Source organism: Dendrobates tinctorius, unplaced genomic scaffold, assembly GCF_039654945.1.
Source record: "Dendrobates tinctorius isolate UK_male_01 unplaced genomic scaffold, ASM3965494v1 ptg000037l, whole genome shotgun sequence".
NCBI classification, from domain to species: Eukaryota; Metazoa; Chordata; class Amphibia; order Anura; family Dendrobatidae; genus Dendrobates; species Dendrobates tinctorius.
Window position 1 is genome coordinate 22085711 of NW_027361705.1, and position 18024 is coordinate 22103734.

At 44.3% G+C, this 18024-nt stretch overlaps 1 protein-coding gene across 1 annotated transcript in view; it reads left to right on the plus strand.

Moving 5' to 3' along the window:
* The window catches only part of LOC141088043 (SITS-binding protein-like), a 141525-nt gene that overhangs the window by 49543 nt on the left and 73958 nt on the right, over positions 1 to 18024 (plus strand). The window contains exons 4-6 of the mRNA XM_073573901.1: positions 6123 to 6273; positions 6430 to 6624; positions 16418 to 16689. Coding sequence (XP_073430002.1) covers positions 6123 to 6273; positions 6430 to 6624; positions 16418 to 16689 — 618 coding nt within the window. The remainder of the gene's footprint in view (positions 1 to 6122; positions 6274 to 6429; positions 6625 to 16417; positions 16690 to 18024) is intronic.

Consider the following 18024-nt stretch of genomic DNA (forward strand, 5'->3'; position numbering starts at 1 on the left):
CAAATTAAAGAGCGTAAGTATATACAGTACCGGTTGCTTGATGTAAACCAGTGTTTCCCGAACTCCAGTCCTCGTGGTCCCCACGGATCATGTGTTCAGGATTTCTATTTACTATGGAAATCCTGAAAACATGACCCCTGGGGACCATGAGGACTGGAGTTTGGGAAACACTGATGTTGTATACTAACCACTCCTTTCTCGTTTCAGGGAACAGAATTGTGAATCGGTGGCGGTCTGTGAGAGATCGTTTCAAGAAGGAGTTCAATAAAGAGATGCGGGCCCCGAGTGGATCTGGAGGACGCAGGAGCAAGTACAAGTATGCAGAAGCCCTGTCGTTCCTCCGGGAAACAATGGTCACCAGAAGGTAAATATTACACACCACATGTGAAAAAAAATGTTATATGTAAATTTTTTTTTCAGCCAGGGCCATACCATGTCAGTATTTTAATTGTTTTTTTTTCTCTTTATTCCACAGCACGGTGAGCAGCACTCGGGAGCCGGCACGATTGGACCCTTCTGAGGCGATCCCTGAGGAGACCAGCACCGAGGGACACTTCGACCGCCCCGGTACATCTGCACCTTCCCAGCCTTCCCACACATTCGACCCATCTGTCCCATCCACCAGCACAGGAGCATCGTGGCCGCCTACATTACATGAAGCTGCTGGTGAGGAGATCGCTTTCCCTTTACCCCACCCTTCTGCCCCTGCCACCTCTAGTACACCTGCGGGTACTGGGCGGCAGCGGCAGAGGGGCAGGAAAAGACTTATGCGCCAGAGTTCTTGCATCTGAATGCATCTTTCCAGAACTGTCTAAAAGTCTTGTCAGAGCAAATCTCCGCAGGCTATCAGCAGATCAACTCCAGCATTCTGGAGGTGAAGACACTTCTGCAAACCATGCATTCAGAAGCAAGATCTTCGCCAAACCACACCTTTTTCAGGTCTGTTGTGGAGCACATGGAAACGCTCTCTCCTGCCCAGCAGATGCATGTAATGCATTCATGCCACGCTGCTCTCCAGCAACTTACCTCCCAACCTCCTCCTCCTCCCACCACAGTAGTTCCTCCACCTGCACCCCCTCCAGCCACTTTCCATCCTCCCCCTCCTATTACATCTACACCCCCTCCAGCCACTTTCCATCCTCCCCCTCCTATTACATCTACACCCCCTCCAGCCACTTTCCATCCTCCCCCTCCTATTACATACCATCCACCTCCAGCCACTTTCCATCCTCCCCCTCCTATTACATACCATCCACCTCCCCAGCACCATCCACCTCCCCAGCACCATCCACCTCCCCAGCACCATCCACCTCCCCAGCACCAGCAACCTCCCCAGCACCAGCAACCTCACCAGTACCAGCAACCTCCACAGTACCTGCAAACTCCCCAGTACCAGCAACCTCCCCAGTACCAGACATCTCCCCACTTCCAGCAACCTGCCCCGTACCAGACATCTCCCCACTTCCAGCAACCTGCCCCGTACCAGACATCTCCCCACTTCCAGCAACCTGCCCCGTACCAGACATCTCCCCACTTCCAGCAACCTGCCCCGTACCAAACTCCTTTCTCATACAACTTGCCATCAACATCATCTGCTCCTACAGTCCCTGCCCAACCCTCCACTCCACCACCCACCACCTCTTCTGCTTCCCACATGTCCACCCATTCTGTAGTTTTTTCCACACCTTCACCTCTAACTGTTCCTTCCCCACCACGATCCCAGTTCTCTCTCCACACTCCCAGTGTCGAAGTGTCCCGCAGCCCCTACAGCAGTATTTCCACCACACACTACACAGAATTATAATGTGTGTATTTAAATAAAAATGACCAGTTTTATGGTTTCAGTTTTATAGTTTCAAAGTTTTATTAAACAAGTTTATTAAAATTTTAAAAAAGTTTACTAAAAAAAACATTTTTCAATAAAAGTTAAATTATTTTACACTGGTTGTCTGTCATTTCTTTCTGCGGCGAAAAAGGTTAAATACAGGGTATTTAAAAGGTGAAATGGTATTCAAAACTAGGTATATAACTGTGGGTAAATTTTAGCTTTTTGCCACAGTTGTGTTCCTGGTTGTGTTTGAAGCAAAGTATTTCACCTAAAAAGTTGTGTTTATTGTTGGTGATTTCCTAACAATGTACACAACTTTTGTTAAAAGGTGAAATACTTTGCATAAAACACAACCAGGTACACACCTGTGGCCTAAAGCTAAAAATAGAGACCATGACAAGATAGCCAACTTTGGTTGGCAAAGGTATATACTGTTGGTACAGAAGGTACACAAGTTTGGTTAGGGCACAAATCTTTCACACTCTGTCATCCTGCCAGTGTACTCTGCTTGAGGTGACATAAATTATAGTGCAAAATTGTCCCTCATTAACCGTCACAGAACTTCTAGTGGTAATGTCATGGTAATCTTGCAAGGTGGTTTCTTCAGAGGTGTCCTCAATGGAAATGGGTTCCTTGCAGATAACAAAATTGTGGAGTACCACGCACGCTTTGATCACCTCGTCCACAGTTTCTGTCTTGAGGTTGATCGCAGTCAATAGGACCCGCCATTTGGCTGTCAGAATACCAAAGGTACATTCAACCATTCTTCTTGCTCTTGTGAGGCGGTAATTAAAAATGCGTTTTGGTCTTGTCAATCCTCTGCTAGAGTACGGTTTCAAAAGGTGTTCTGACAGCTGGAAGGCTTCATCCCCTACACAGACAAATGGCATAGGTGGACCAGATGTTTGCGGCAGCGGTCTAGGTGGTGGGAACTGGAAGGTGTTTCCATACAGTTTACGCCCCATGGCAGACAGTTTGAAAACTTGAGAGTCATTGGAGCGGCCATAGGCCCCAATATCAACCGCAATAAATTTGTATTCCGCGTCAGCGATGGCCATGAGGACAATTGAAAAATATTTCTTGTAATTGAAATATTCCGATCCCGATCCAGCTGGCTTTACAATGCGGATATGTTTCCTGTCCACAGCGCCCAAGCAGTTTGGAAACTGACATATCTGTTGAAACTTGTCAGCAATTTCAATCCACCTCTCTGTTGTGGGCTCTGGTAAAAACTCTTCAGCTAAGGAGTCCCACAGTGCACGGCATGTGTACTTCACAATTCCAGATATGGTGGAAATCCCGAGTCTGTACTGGAAATGCAGTGACGAAAGGGATTCTCCAGTTGCAAGAAATCTGTGGGGAATTAAAAAACAATAAATTAGTTTTAAATCACAGCATTACATACCAAAACTGACCTATAACACTTGGAGATACAAATTACCACCAACAAGTTTGCAGTGAAAGTGTGCTCTGATGCGATTATATCCAATAACTGTGGCTTACCTTAAAGTCACCATCAGACGCTCTGCGGGTGAAACAGAGAAGCGGCAATAGGTGTCCGCTTTTCTTACGAGGTGTGCAATGCACTCCACCAAGTAATCAAAATTCTCCATTTTCATCCGAACATATCCAAAAAATTTATCCGGGTTTCGTCGAAGGTCCATGCATAGTGTAGAATAGACCCCACGCGTCATTCTCTTGGCTGTGATGGGGTGGATCCACAAACGTCGTCTACGATGCCTGATGCGCTGCTGTCTCGCTCTCTCCTTCTCCAGAACAATCACCCTCAAACGATTTTCCTCCGCTGTAAAATCCGACAAATTCTTCAAAATATTTCCAATGACAACATCCATCTTCGCCAGTAACTTGCTCTTCTCTCCAACCTGCACTTTCTCCTCTACAACCTGTCAAAGAAGGTCTGTAGGAACATGCTATATATAGTTTTCCAGTAGCCAATCCCGTTCGGAAGGCCACAAGGGTCAATTTTAGAAACCGGATCCGGCGTAATCCGTCGAAAAACGGATAGAAAAACGGATGAACCGGATGAGACGGATCCGGTTTTGTCTGTCAAGAAAAAGACGGATCCGGCAGAAAACCGGATCCGTCACATCCGGTTTTACTAAACATTTGCCGGATCCGGCGTTCCGGCACGACGCCGGATCGCGCCTGACGCCGAAAACCTGATGTGTGAAAGTAGCCTAAGGTAGAGAGACATATGGCAAACTACAAACTATGATTACATCAGTATTTTTTTTAAATACATGCGCTAGTGGGGTCTATACTGGAGTGTGGGAGGGACTCAGAGTGTAAGCAGTCCATGATCTAGGGGGCACAAAATACTTGTCTTATTTCAGGTGCCGGCAGCCCACTATAAGGTATGCCATACTAAGTGTATGCTGTATATTATATAATACCCTAAAGCACGATTCAGGGGTACATTACTATGCTTGTCCAGCAGAAAGGTGCTACATAATCATATACATTACATGCAATGTGTATGAAGGTATAGACTATGCAGTGATGACACCACAATGTTTCCTGTCTGTACCTGTAAGGCCACGTTCACACATTCAGTAGTTTACATCAGTATTTCTAAGCCAAAACCAGGAGAAGAGGAACAATTTGAGGAAAAGTCTAATAGAAACACGTCACCACTTCTGTATTTATCACCCACTCCTGGTTTTGGCTTATACGGCCGAGTCTCACATGTTAATACCCGGCACTGCCACCGGCACTCAGGAGCGGAGCGTGCAGCCGCATAGCAATACATGGAGCCGTACGCTCCGCTCCCGAGTGCTGGGTATTAATGGATCGCCCACCAGGGCAGTGGGGTACTCGGTATCGGGCCGGTATCTCAGAGGGGAGTGTCACAGTAGCGGTGACCCGGTCCGTGGCCCTGGGCGTCCATGTAAAAGGGGTTAAGAGTGGCTGGTTAAAGTTTATAAGTGGATGATACGTGATGCCACCTGTGGTGCTCGGCAATGAAGGGGTTAAGCTGACGCTGCAGGCAGATCCTCTGGGACAGATAGTATAAGGCAGCAAGATGTAATAGCTCCCCACAGGTAGAGCTGTAGTCCCAGGGCAGTGGTAATAGGTGTTGAGGAAGAGGGTGTAGTGTCTGGCACAGAGATTTAGCAGTGCTGGAGGGTTTGCAAGAAGAATGCAATGACACAACAGGGTGCAGTTTCCGTTTCCTTTACTGTGCTTTGTAAGTGCAGTCCTGGGTCCAGATTACAGATGGAACAGAGGCTGGCCAGCTTGGAAGCAACTTAGGAATCTCTCTATGCAGATGGGTTGTGTAGTCTCCTTTCTAGCGCTTTCTGAGGTACTTGCAGTACTGTGTTACACTGAAGTTCCACTTGCTAGTTCTCTTTTAGAACTCCCTCGTATGGCAGACAGCTGTAGCCTCCTTCTTCTGGCTCACACGTTGCTGTTGTGCCTCCGGGTCTTATGTGGGAACAGAGCATTTACAGCTTCCTTTTCCTCCGGTTTCTGCTGCAGGAACATCAGTATCCGTACAACCTTGGAGACCGGACTCCAGATCATGTGCTACAGCTAGAAGTGTGCCCGACTCTGCTCAATCCTCCAGCTCTTCTCCTCACGTCCACACACTTCGCCCTCCTCACACGAACTAACTAATTTCCCCTTCCTGGCCCCCAGAGAGCAGCTCCTCCCCCAGTTTTGGTTCAGACCTCCCTCTGTTGGCCTGGAGTGGGAACTGTGCTGTGTGTGTGTTTACCTGACAGAGAGACCCTTTATTGCTTGCAAGCATGAAATCACACTCCCTAGGAGGAAGGTAATGCCACTGTGGCAACCATACTCCTGGGGGCGCCACATTAACATGCGAGACTCGGCCGTATTCCTCGCATGTGTGATCCTGGCATTAATGTAAAATACTGATCAAATACTGAACCAGTGAATATGCGACATTGGGTCACTTTCTCAAAAATATGCAGAATAAAAAACGTATCAAAAATCTCATTTTGGGAACATAGCCCAACTGTTTTAACAGTTCTGCCTAAGGCTTGGGTCGCACCCCCGTATTTTGACTCATCTGAGAGTATAGGGCTGATTATGCTAATCATGCTCTCATCATGAGTGTGATCCAATTTTCTTGGATGAAGAGATGGGAAAAAAATGTCTCCATCTTCACCATTCTTTCAGTACGTGAAAATCGGATTGCACTCAGATGTCATTCGGAGTGAAAATACGGTTGTCTCCATGACCCAAAATTTATGTTTATTAGAGTATGATGCAGTACAGTTAAATGACGATTATTTTATCACAAAAACAGGATGCCAATCTGGAAACACTATGGGGTGTCGGATTCTGCAGCAAAACTTGAAAGAGAAGTGAGATCGTTCCATAATAAGTTGAGGAGGCATGGGCTGGGGGAATGCCTGATCTCCCTCAATGAACATTCCACAATGTTACTCTCTATGAAGGTAAGCATGCTTGCCGGGTACACCTTTCAATAGGTAGAAAAAAAAGTGTTCCCCCATAATAAACAAAAAACTTCATATCAGAAACTACAAATCAACGCTACCAAAAGATATTTCAATTACTGTAAAATTATTTTATTTCTTACTTTTTTTTTTAAGGACCACTTATCAATCACAGACCAAGGTGGAGAGACTCAAAGACATCGCAGGGATCCATATAGTATTAAGAACCTCAATATTTCAATAACCTTATCTCTGTACCAAAGTGTTAACTCTGAACAAGTGCAGAACTATCTGAAAGAAGGACGGCACAACTACTGGCTCAGCCTGCGCTCTCACTTAGATGGCTCACTGGTATATATCATGCTTTTATTATCTGTTCTATATGGAAAGAGTTATTCTGCCTCAGCAAATTATTAGCATTGCAGGATATCAGATATTAAAGTACAAACTATTTTAGACTGAGTCACCACCAATTTTTGTACCATGAAAATTATTAAAATATAACTTTTCATCCGTTGATTAAAAATTGCTAAATATACAAAAATCAACATGAAAAGGAAGAAACGTTCCAGCTCCTTAAAAACAATCTTCATTTATTAAAGCCATATAAAATATAAATGTGGTACATGCTCTCCAAAATTGCCAGTATAGAGGAAGAGGCAACGCGTTTCGATCAGTAACGATCTTTTTCAAAGCTTGACTAATACCATTACATAGCACGCTATATTATTATTATTATTATTATTATTTATTTATATAGCGCCATTGATTCCATGGTGCTGTACATGAGAAGGGGTTACATACAAATTACAGATATCACTTACAGTAAACAAACTAACAATCACAGACTGATACAGAGGGGAGAGAGGACCCTGCCCTTTCGGGCTTACATGCTACAGGATGGTGGGGAAGGAGACAGTAGGTTGGTGTTGTCCACCAATGATAATCCACATTAACATCACATGACATATGCAAAAGGTCCTAAACCCACAAAAATTACAAAAACCACAAAAAGACAAACAAAAATATAAAAACATATAGTGCATATAATATTTTAATGTAACATAAGTTTGTTACGTTTATTAAGACCAATAGGTGATCTTGTATTTAAATGATATATCCAAAATGCCTCTCGTGTGAAGAGACGCCGTCTAATGTCTCCTCCACGTGAAGGCATGCTGACATGTTCAATACCCTGCACCTAAAAATGTGAAGTACTACAGGCATGTTGAGCTACAAAGAGTTTGGACACCAAAGAAATGTTACGATCCAAATCACTACTTGTTATGTCATAAAAATGTTCCCTAATATGTGCTTTTAATTTCCTGGATGTACATCCTATGTAAGAAAGTCAGCAACTTTTAGGCTGCGTTCACACGACGCATTTTTTTGCGCTTTCGCTGTGTTTTTTAACGCACGATTTTGCCTTAAAAACGCAAAAAAAACGCAAAAAGGCTTCAGGAAAAAGGCCGCCGAAGACCACGCGTGCACAGATTGAGATCTCGGCAGCCATTTTCCTGAACCCTCCAGCGGCCCACAGCTCCAGGAAGATGGCCGCAGGGAAACCGTTGATGCGCTCGCCGTGGACACCGGACAGCAGGTTGGACACTGGATAGCAGCGTGGACACCGGACAGTAGCATGGCACATTCCTGCCGCTGGGATGCTGAGGAAGGGTCCCTGCTCAGGTGCATTCCACATTGCCCACGGCCGCAGCATCGCCACATCTCTGCCGCCGCCGCCAGTTCTGCTGCCCCAACTGACCAGTTTGCTTGCGTTCGCACCATAAGATGCACCCCTACTTTCTCCCAAATTCTTTAGGAAAAAGTGCATCTTATGGTGAAAAAAACCGTAATTGCTAAATTTGTTGAGATGAAATTGTAGAGCCTGCATAGCCAATTTGTAAGGTGTACACGTGTAAAGAGAAACAGCACCTCAACAGAGCCAAGAATAATTAGAAAGCCAAATTCTGTCAGAAAACTGTCACGGTCACGTGTGTCTGAACGCAGCGAGTACCGCAAGGCGAACCCATAAGACACCCGTGACCCTGGATAAATAATAAAACGTGCAGATGGATACGCCGCCTCCAACTGGCGAATTTAGGTATTACATGTTATACATAAAGTAGTCTGGAAACCTCGCCTCCAGTAAGGCGAATTTAAATAATAAAGGGGAACCCGGGTAACATTAACAATGGTGGGCCCTGCAATAGGGAATAGGGAAGTGGAGACCTCCTGAACTCCCCTGAGCCAGTGTCCCTGCACTCCTAACGTTTCCTATGCCGGTTCCGCACCGGGCGACGCACAGGAACCTAAAAACCCTAGCTCGCCCTGAACCTAAACCCTCACTAGGGAATTGGTCGGTGCGGAAACTAATCCCACCACTGCACTAAACACACATGAGGGAAAATGACAATACAGGGGAAACACCACTTAGCTTTGCTCTCTTGCGTACACTCCTAGCAACAGAGCCCACCACCTGTGTGCATCTTCTCCTCCTCCCGGATCCATCACCATAACTGGATCCTTCACCATAGTGCAGCCATGGAGCAGAGTCCACCACCAATTGCAGAAGTCCAGTAACAGAGTCCAAAAGATGAGTTCAGCTCCTGCCCAAAAAGTCAAGCATGCTTGAGTCCAGCTCTCAGCAACCAAATCCCGCATGCTGAGTGCAACTCTCTCCATAGTCGTCACTCCACCAAGCCATGCAAGCACTTCCTGCCAACACCATAAACTGTGACTCCACCACGCCATGCCAGCCTTTCTTGCAGACCACCTAGCTGCCACTCGTCCCCTCTGGCTGGGCTGCACAAGACTCATGTTCAGCTCCTTCATCACCCAGGCTTCCTTCCAAAATGACGAACTCACAATATCACCAACAGTGATTGAACACATCTGGCTCTCTTTTATAGAGCCTAACACCTGAATTATAATTACGCGCACTAAACCAAAGAAACTAAAGTGCACTACTACTCACCACCACTGGGGCAACTTAGAATGAACGACACCACGTGTAATAATTCTAATGGCCACAGGGGGCAATCACATCACTTTGACACCTAGCCAAAGGAAAAAAAGTTTACTTATCCATTTAATCTGTCAGATCCACGCTGGATCATGACAAAAACACTCTTAAAACATTTCTGGAGTCCTTGATGTACCCTGGAATTCTTGGGACAAGGGGCTGTAACAATGAATCAACCCTGTTGTGAGTTCATTTTCCCCTTCATTACTGAGGCCCGAGGAACTCCCTCTTCTGGTAAAGAAAGGTAGTGAGCCTGATTATCAAACACCTGAGGCTGATGATGATGACTGGCTGAGTGGAGTTACTGACTGGATATAAGGCTGCCGACGCCCTTCTGCCCTGCGGGTGATTTCTCTGTGGGATCCTTGGAGACCAGTCTGAATTCCTGCTCCTCTAAAGCTAAGTTTGCTGCTCGGCCTTTTGCATTGGTGCTTTGACTTTGTTTTGCTTTGTTTTTCTGGATTTCTGCCATTCCTTGCTGGGGTGTGCTGAATTCCTTTAGCTCTGTCTTCTGAAAATACCTGAGTGCTGATTTAGTTTTTGAAGCCTAGCTGCTTCAGGGTCTTTTTCATATCAGCTTGTTGGCTTATGTCTTTGATAGGGTTTTGGCAGATTGCAGACAGCAGCCTTCCTGTCCTTTCCTATCTAGGTAGTTTTGGGCCCCGTCTTTGCTCAGTCTATCTTTCTGTCTGTGTTAGTGTTTTCATCTTGCTTCACCGTCATTATATGTTGGGGGCTGCCTATTGCTTTGGGGTCTGCTCTGGGGCAGTTTAGATTTCCCCTTTCTTTCTTTAGGCCTATTTAATTCTCCGGCTGTGATCGAGGGGTCTAGGGCATCGTAGGAACCCCCCACGGCTACTGCTAGTTGTGTTGATAGGTTCAGGGGTCTGCAATCTGATAGTTGCCAACTTCTCTGGTTTTCTGGACTTAGCTTGTATTTCTGTTTTTGCCTCCTACGGTGACTCATTCATAACACAACCCATTCTCCCAAATGCCCATTCCCTGAACCAATACCCGAAACAATGGGTCTCATAGGGGGAATTTTTTCATTCTTATGAATTTTGGGAAGTCTATGCAGAATGGGAAGAACAGGATTGCTGACATTTAAATATTCTACTTGTTTATCATTTAAAACTCCCAAACTTAATCCTTCCATAAAAATTTTCTCAACTTCATTTTTAAACCTGGATGAGGGATTAGAACTATGTTTCTCATATATATTGGTGTCAGAAAGTAATTCCATTATTTTAATGCGATAAACTTCAGAGTTCAAAACCACAACTTCTCCTCCCTTGTCCGACATCTTTATGATAATATCTGACATATCATTCAATTGCTTTAATGCTTCATGCTGCTTGCATGAAACATTACCACCAACTCATCTGTTAGGATCATGAAGAAATTTCAGTTCCCTCTCAGCAACCTCCTGGAACCTGTCCATACAGTCAGATCTCGCCTGGACTGGATAAAAATAGGGATTCTTACTATTGAAATTATACGATTGATTGACAGTTTCACAGTCTAATATCATCCTCAAGATCCTGTAAGGTGATAAGAGAAACTTGTTCCTTAAAGTCTAATTCAGAAAAATTATTTTTGTCACAATTGATAGATGATCTGTTCAAACCAGAATTCAATTCTTGAGAATTACTGGAATCATTTAAAGAATGTTTCTTGACAGTCAAATTGCATATAAATTTCTTTATGTCCAAAATAGTTGAAAATAAATCAAAATGTTGGTCAGGTACAAAGTTGAGACCCAAAGATAGAACATTAATTTGTCCAGGTGTTAAAGATCTGGAGGAAAGATTCAGTACACTGTTAAATTTATTTACTTCATGAAATTCTGCGTGTTATAATCCTGGGATCATTTGGAATGTTTCCTACCACCCCATCTTTTGTGTTTTTTGATTGGCGGTAATCTTTATGTGTTGCACCACAGGCACCTTCATTTAGGGTACCATTACACTTGGCGACGCACCAGCGATCCCGACAACAATGCGACCTGGCAGGGATCGCTGGTGCATCGCTACGAGGTCGCTGGTGAGATGTCAAACAGTCAGATCTCAACAGCGATGCAGCAATGATACGGAACGATACGACGGTCGTTGGGACCCTGTCTCTCATACCTGTAGTATTGAGGTCGTTCGTCGTTGTTATGGTGTCAAACACAGCGGTGTATACTGGCCAGCGGGACACCAGTGATCAAAAAATGGCCCAGGACATTCAAGCATGATCAGCGACATCGCAACAGGGGCCCGATCGCCGCTATGTGTCACACATAGCGAGAACGCAAGTGAGACCGCTGTTGCGTCACCGCTATGTGAGATGGGGGCTTTAATGAGACATCAGAAGCACTTAGCTTATTTCCTGAGGATTCAGGATCAGATGAAGTAAAATAAACATGCGGTTTGGTTGTCTTTTTTCTTTATCTGCTTTGAGCATGGCCATGTTTGATAATGGATTTGGGAGTTCTGTTCACATTATCCCAATTACCCCACTCATAATAAACCTTCTTTGTAGAATAATCATGCAAGTCTCTAGGAAATTTGCAATTTTTACGATCAATTATTTCTTCTTCTAGAGCTAAAACCTTGTCATTCATCTCGGCAATTAAAGGGTCAAACTGTGTCAATGGTTTAAATTCAATCATAGCTGAATTGACTGATTCCATCTGTTGTCGAATATCCTTAAGTTTGACTTCTTCGTATTTAATGATAAGTTTCATCAAATTCAAAGGGCAATTGCTCAAAATTGCGTTCCACTCCTCTATAAAATCTAATGAATAGACTGTGAGAGGAATTTTCTTTATTCGTAGACCTCTTGGGATAATTTCTTTAGCTAAATAATTATTAAGTGTGGTGTGATTCCACCAGATCTTAGTTTCTTGCAACATTAGCTTCTCCAATTTATTCAAACATTCATTCAGGTCTGGCATGTTAACATGATCATCAGACTGATTGGAAAAAACACTTGCAGCTATTCTGGATCTATCCCTGGATAAATCCGTAGCCATTGTTTAAAAAATTTCAACGGTACAAATAGAGCAACCTCTGTGTTGGCAATTATAAAATATTCAACATTAACATTGTGTCATATTCAAAAGAAGAGCAAAGACGGAAGCACGGCAATCAAACATGGATAAACGCAAATAGAAAAATATAGCCAGCTCACCAACAACCATCGCAGGTGCCCGAAACTCCGTGTCAATCGGTTGTGGAAACAGCATGAAAGTAAAGAAATGTTCCAGCTCCTTAAAAACAATCTTCATTTATTAAATCCATATACCATAAAATATAAATGTGGTACATGCTCTCCAAAATTGCCAGTATAGAGGAAGAGGCAACACGTTTCGATCAGTAATGATCTTTTTCAAAGCCTGACTAATATTTATTAGGCAAAGCCAAAAATCTTCCTATATCAAGAGGGATTATTAGGGTGAGAAGGGTCAGGCGCCATCGAGTGGGGGTGCCATCTGCTCAGGTCTAGTGTGCCAACCTCCTCTGCAATGTAGGAGAAAGACTAAGGAATGAAACAGGGATAGATTGTGTCCCCCTTGCTGTATTTTTTGGAGTCTTGTCCTTTTGCTTTGCCTATATCAAACTGCATACAGTACGTACATTATATAGGGGACTTAGAATGATAGAATCATAGAATCGTAGAGTTGGAAGGGACCTCCTGGACCATCTGGTCCAACCCCCTGCTCAAAGCAGGATTCGCTAAATCATCCCAGTCAGATGTCTGTCCAGCCTCTGTTTGAAGACTTCCATTGAAGGAGAACTCACCACTTCTCGTGGCAGCTTGTTCCACTCATTGATCACTCTAACTGTCAAAAAGTTTTTTCTAATATCTAATCTGTGTCTCCTCCCATTCAGTTTCATCCCATTGCTTCTAGTCTTTCCTTGTGCAAATGAGAATAAAGTTGTTCCTTCTACAATGTGACAGCCCTTTAGATATTTGTAGACAGCTATTAAGTCTCCTCTCAGTCTTCTCTTTTGCAAACTAAACATTCCCAAATCCTGCAACCTTTCCTCATAAGACAGGGTTTGCAGACCGGTCACCATTCTGGTCGCTCTTTTCTGAACTTGCTCCAGTTTGTTGATGTCTTTTTTAAAATGTGGTGCCCAAAACTGGACACAATATTCCAGATGAGGTCTGACCAAAGAGGAGAAGAGGGAAATAGTGACTTCACGTGATCTAGACTGTATGCTTCTGTTAATACATCCTAGAATTGCATTTGCCTTTTTTGCTGCTGCATCACACTGTTGACTCATATTCAGTCTGTGATCTATTAGTATACCCAAGTCTTTTTCACATGTGCTTTTGCTTAGCCCTATTCCTCCCATTCTGTATATGCTTTTTTCATTTTTATTGCCCAGATGTATTACTTTGCATTTTTCCCTGTTAAAAACCATTCTGTTAGTTGCTGCCCACTTCTCCAGTTTATTTAAATCTTTTTGAATCCTCTCTCTCTTCTCTAGTATTAGCTATCCCTCCTAGCTTTGTGTCATCAGCAAATTTAATCAGTTTACCCTCAATTCCTTCATCTAAATCGTTGATAAAGATGTTGAACAATACAGGGCCCAGGACAGAGCCCTGTGGTACCCCACTTGAGACATTCTTCCAACTGGATGTGCAGCCATTTACGACCACTCTTTGGGTCCGATCACTAAGCCAGTTATGAATCCACCTAACAGTTGCCTTGTCCATTCCATACTTAGTCATTTTTTCAATAAGGATTGTATGAGATACTTTGTCAAATGCTTTGCTGAAGTCAAGATATACTATATCTACAGCATTTCCTTGATCCACCCAATCAGTGATTCCGTCATAGAAGGAAATTAAGTTAGTCTGACATGACTTATTAGTTACAAACCCATGCTGACTCTGTTTAATCACTTCATTCTTATCCAGGTACTGACATACATGTTGTTTAATAATTTGTTCAAAGATCTTTCCTGGTATAGAAGTCAGACTCACCGGCCTATAGTTGCCTGGGTCCACCTTCTTCCCCTTTTTGAAGATAGGAACAACATTTGCTCTTCTCCAGTCTTCTGGGACTTCTCCTGTTCTCCAAGAATTTTCAAAGATTATGGAGAGGGGTTCAAAAATTTCTTCTGCTATCTCCTTCAGTACTCTGGGGTGTAATTCATCTGGACCTGGAGACTTGAATTCATTTAGGTTAGCTAAGTGTTTCCTCACTATCTTTCTGTTTATAGATATCCTGGATTCTTCTATTCCCTTAATAGGACAGTGAAGAACAGTTGATGTTACATTTTCTTTCTGAGAGAAAACAGATACAAAATAGGAATTCAAAAGTTCGGCCTTCTCAACATCCTGTCTTACCATTTCATCATTTTCATCCTGTAAAAATCCTATAGCATCTTTGACTTTTCTTTTACTTTTGACATATCCCCAAAATCCTTTATTATTGCTTTTGACATCTCTTGCAAGCCTCAATTCATTTTCAGCTTTAGTAATCTGATTTGTGCCCTGCAGGTTCTGCAGACAGCATTATATTCTTCTTTAGATATGCCTCCCTCTTTGATGACTTCCCTTGATACGATACCCCAATATTGGTAAGGGCTGTTGACTTGTCAGCAGTAGGTTTGTACTGGTACCTTGTACATTGACTTTTAGTATCATATCTAATATTAACTTCTCGCCTTCCCAGTTTTTGAACAATACACCCACAGACAGCTATAGTATATAATGATTGTTTCGATATTACTTCTCTCTTCAAATCAACACAGTATAATAGGGTGAGAAGGGTCAGTGGCCATCGAATGGGGGTGCTAACTGCGCAGGTTTAGGGTGTCAACTTCCGCTGTAAGGTAGGAGAAAGAATAAGGATATAAACAGGAATAGAATTGTGTCCCCTTTGCGTATATACATGTATTGTCATATTGGTGTTGATTTTTGTCTTTTGTCTGTTTAGTATTTTTTAATGAACGGATTAAAAGTTATATTTTAATAATTTTTCATGCTACAAAAATTGGCAGTAAATTGCTCAGCAAATTATTACCTTAACTATAGAGTACTACTGGGACCCCTAATGTTCCAGAGAATGAGGATCTGAATGGCCTTGTTTTAATAAAGCGATGGATTCGCATTCCTACCTCCACTCCATTTATGGTCCATAGAACTTCCTTGTTGTAGTCTACAATATTTGTTAGTCCCCAAGACAGTGAATGCAATGGTGGTATACATAAACTTCCATCACGCCATCTGGATGGAGTGCGTCAGAGACCAATTGTACCTGTCTACAAAGTTTGTAATTTTTAGAACACCCACCAATTGTAATGGAAATGCTGCAGAGTTGCGCAGAGAACATTTGCAAATTACATTTTCAGATTACATTACCAACCACGTGGATGAATCCTAAAAAAAATCTTATCCACATTAAAATTTTTCTACACCACTCAGCATTGAGCTGTGTGTAAGGCTAGTTTCACACTAGCATATGGCCGAGGTGCGGAGGGCTGCAGACTTCCTCTGTGAAGCTCCGCCCACGGCCGCACCTCCTCCGGTCAGCTCCGCCTAAGTCGGCATGCGGCGTGCGTACCCAATCTTTAGCATTTGGTATGCAGGCCATGCCGATGTATGCGGATGCCTCTGCATGCGTCACTTTGACGGTGCGGCGACCGCTTTAAAATGCAACATGTTGCGTTCGGTGCAGGTCACTGCACTGTCAAAACGATGCATGCGGAGGCATCCACATACATCGGCACGGCCTGAGTACCCAATGCTAAAGATAGGGTACGCATGCCGCATGCCGACGTAGGGGGAGCTAACCGGAGGAGGTATGGCCGTGAGCGGAGCTTCACAGAGGAAGTCCAGAGCACTCCGCACCTCGGCCATACGCTAATGTGAAACTAGCCTAATTGAGCTGTATTATTAAGCGTCAATTTCTCTTGTAGATTTTTTATATTGATTTCACCCCATTTAATGTAGAGGGTGAAATCTGCAGCAAATCATCAGCATTTTGCACTTGCAGATTTTTTTGAGAATTTGACACTGATTTCCGTTAAATCCATTTGCAGATCTTGCGCTACGTGTGCATCACCCTTAATACACACAGACTAGACAAAAGGTTTGTTGTTATTGATCTTCTCTTTATAGACACCAATCCTGGCAAATTGGAAGGACCAGTTTGCTGTGAGACTTAATATCACCAATGACGCTGCGATTCACTGGTACTTTACAAATGTGAATAATTTAATGAAGAGGCTTGGGGCCGAATATGCCATCTTCGAAGGGGCAGAAGGAAATACATTTCTAGAGCATTCAATACAGGCGCCCAAAGAAATGGAGGGGGACTCTTACACCGAATATCTAGCAGTAGCTGCAGTTACAGAGCTTGGAAATTCTGCAATTATTACTGCAAGTACTCGGTAAGACAACTGACTTCTGATCATACAGCGTATTGACATTTTTGGCCAATTCCATTGAATCTTATTTGGGACAAAAGATTTGTAAAGTTAAAGATTTAACATTGAATCAAATTATTTCCTACCTCTGGGATCCAGGCTGCCGCTGTGATCCTGAACGCCGCTGCGATACCGACTGTCACTCAGGCCACCGCTGTGATCCCAGCGGCCGCTCGGATCCAGGCTGCCGCTGCGATCCCGAACGCCGCTACGATACTAACCGTCACCCAGGCCACCGCTGTGATCCCAGCGACTGCTCGGATCCCAGCCGCCGCTCGGATCCCAGCTGCCTCTCGGATCCAGGCCGCCGCTGCGATCACGAGGGGTGTGAAAGGGGTGCAACGAGGGGGTATATCAAGAGGGGTGTAATGAAGGGGGTATAATGAGAGGGTGTAATGAGGGGGTGTAATGAGAGGGTGTAATGTGGGGGGAGTAATGAGAGGGATGCCGCCGCCGGACCCCCACCAGGACCCACCGCCTGACTACACACGCCGGATCCCGCCGCTGCCTGCCCACCCACCTCCGTGCAGTCACAGCTGGCAGGAAAGACCGTGGCATGAGGCCTGTGCTGGAGATTGGGTGTGGCCACCCTCTGGTGGCACCGCACACCATCTCCAGCACAGGCCGCAAAACACCGTCTTTCCTGCCGGTTGTGACTGCACGGAAGTGGGTGCCGGACCCCCCGCCAGGACCCACCGCCTGACTACACGCGCCGGATCCCGCCGCTGCCTGCCCACCCACCTCCGTGCTGTCACAGCTGGCAGGAAAGACCGTGGTATGAGGCCTGTGCTGGAGATTGGGTGTGGCCACCCCCAGTGGATTGGGATTGGGTGGCCGCCACCCCCAGCGCCCCAAAGCTGCCCCCATCGTGATGTTACTGCCCTCCCGAGGCAATAGCATCGGTCACACATCTAGTATGAATGATAACACCAAAACTTTTTCTCCACTCATGGTTAATGGTTGGGTGAAGCCATTTATTGTCAAACTCCTGTGTTTTCTCTTTTTAGATCATAATGACAACCCAAAACATCCAAATGACCCTGATCAAAAGTTCACATACCCCATTTCTTAATACCGTATATTTCCCTCTCTAACTTCAATGACAGCTTGAAGTCTTTTGTGGTAGTTGTGGATGAGGTTCTTTATTTTCTGAGATGATAAAGCTGCCCACTCTTCTGGGCAAAAAGCCTCCAGTTCCTGTAAATTCCTGGGCTGTCTAGCATCATAGAGTCCCCTTTCTCTTGAGATCTTTCTCGATCACGCTATGCTTAGTATCTTGACACCATTCCACAAAGCCCC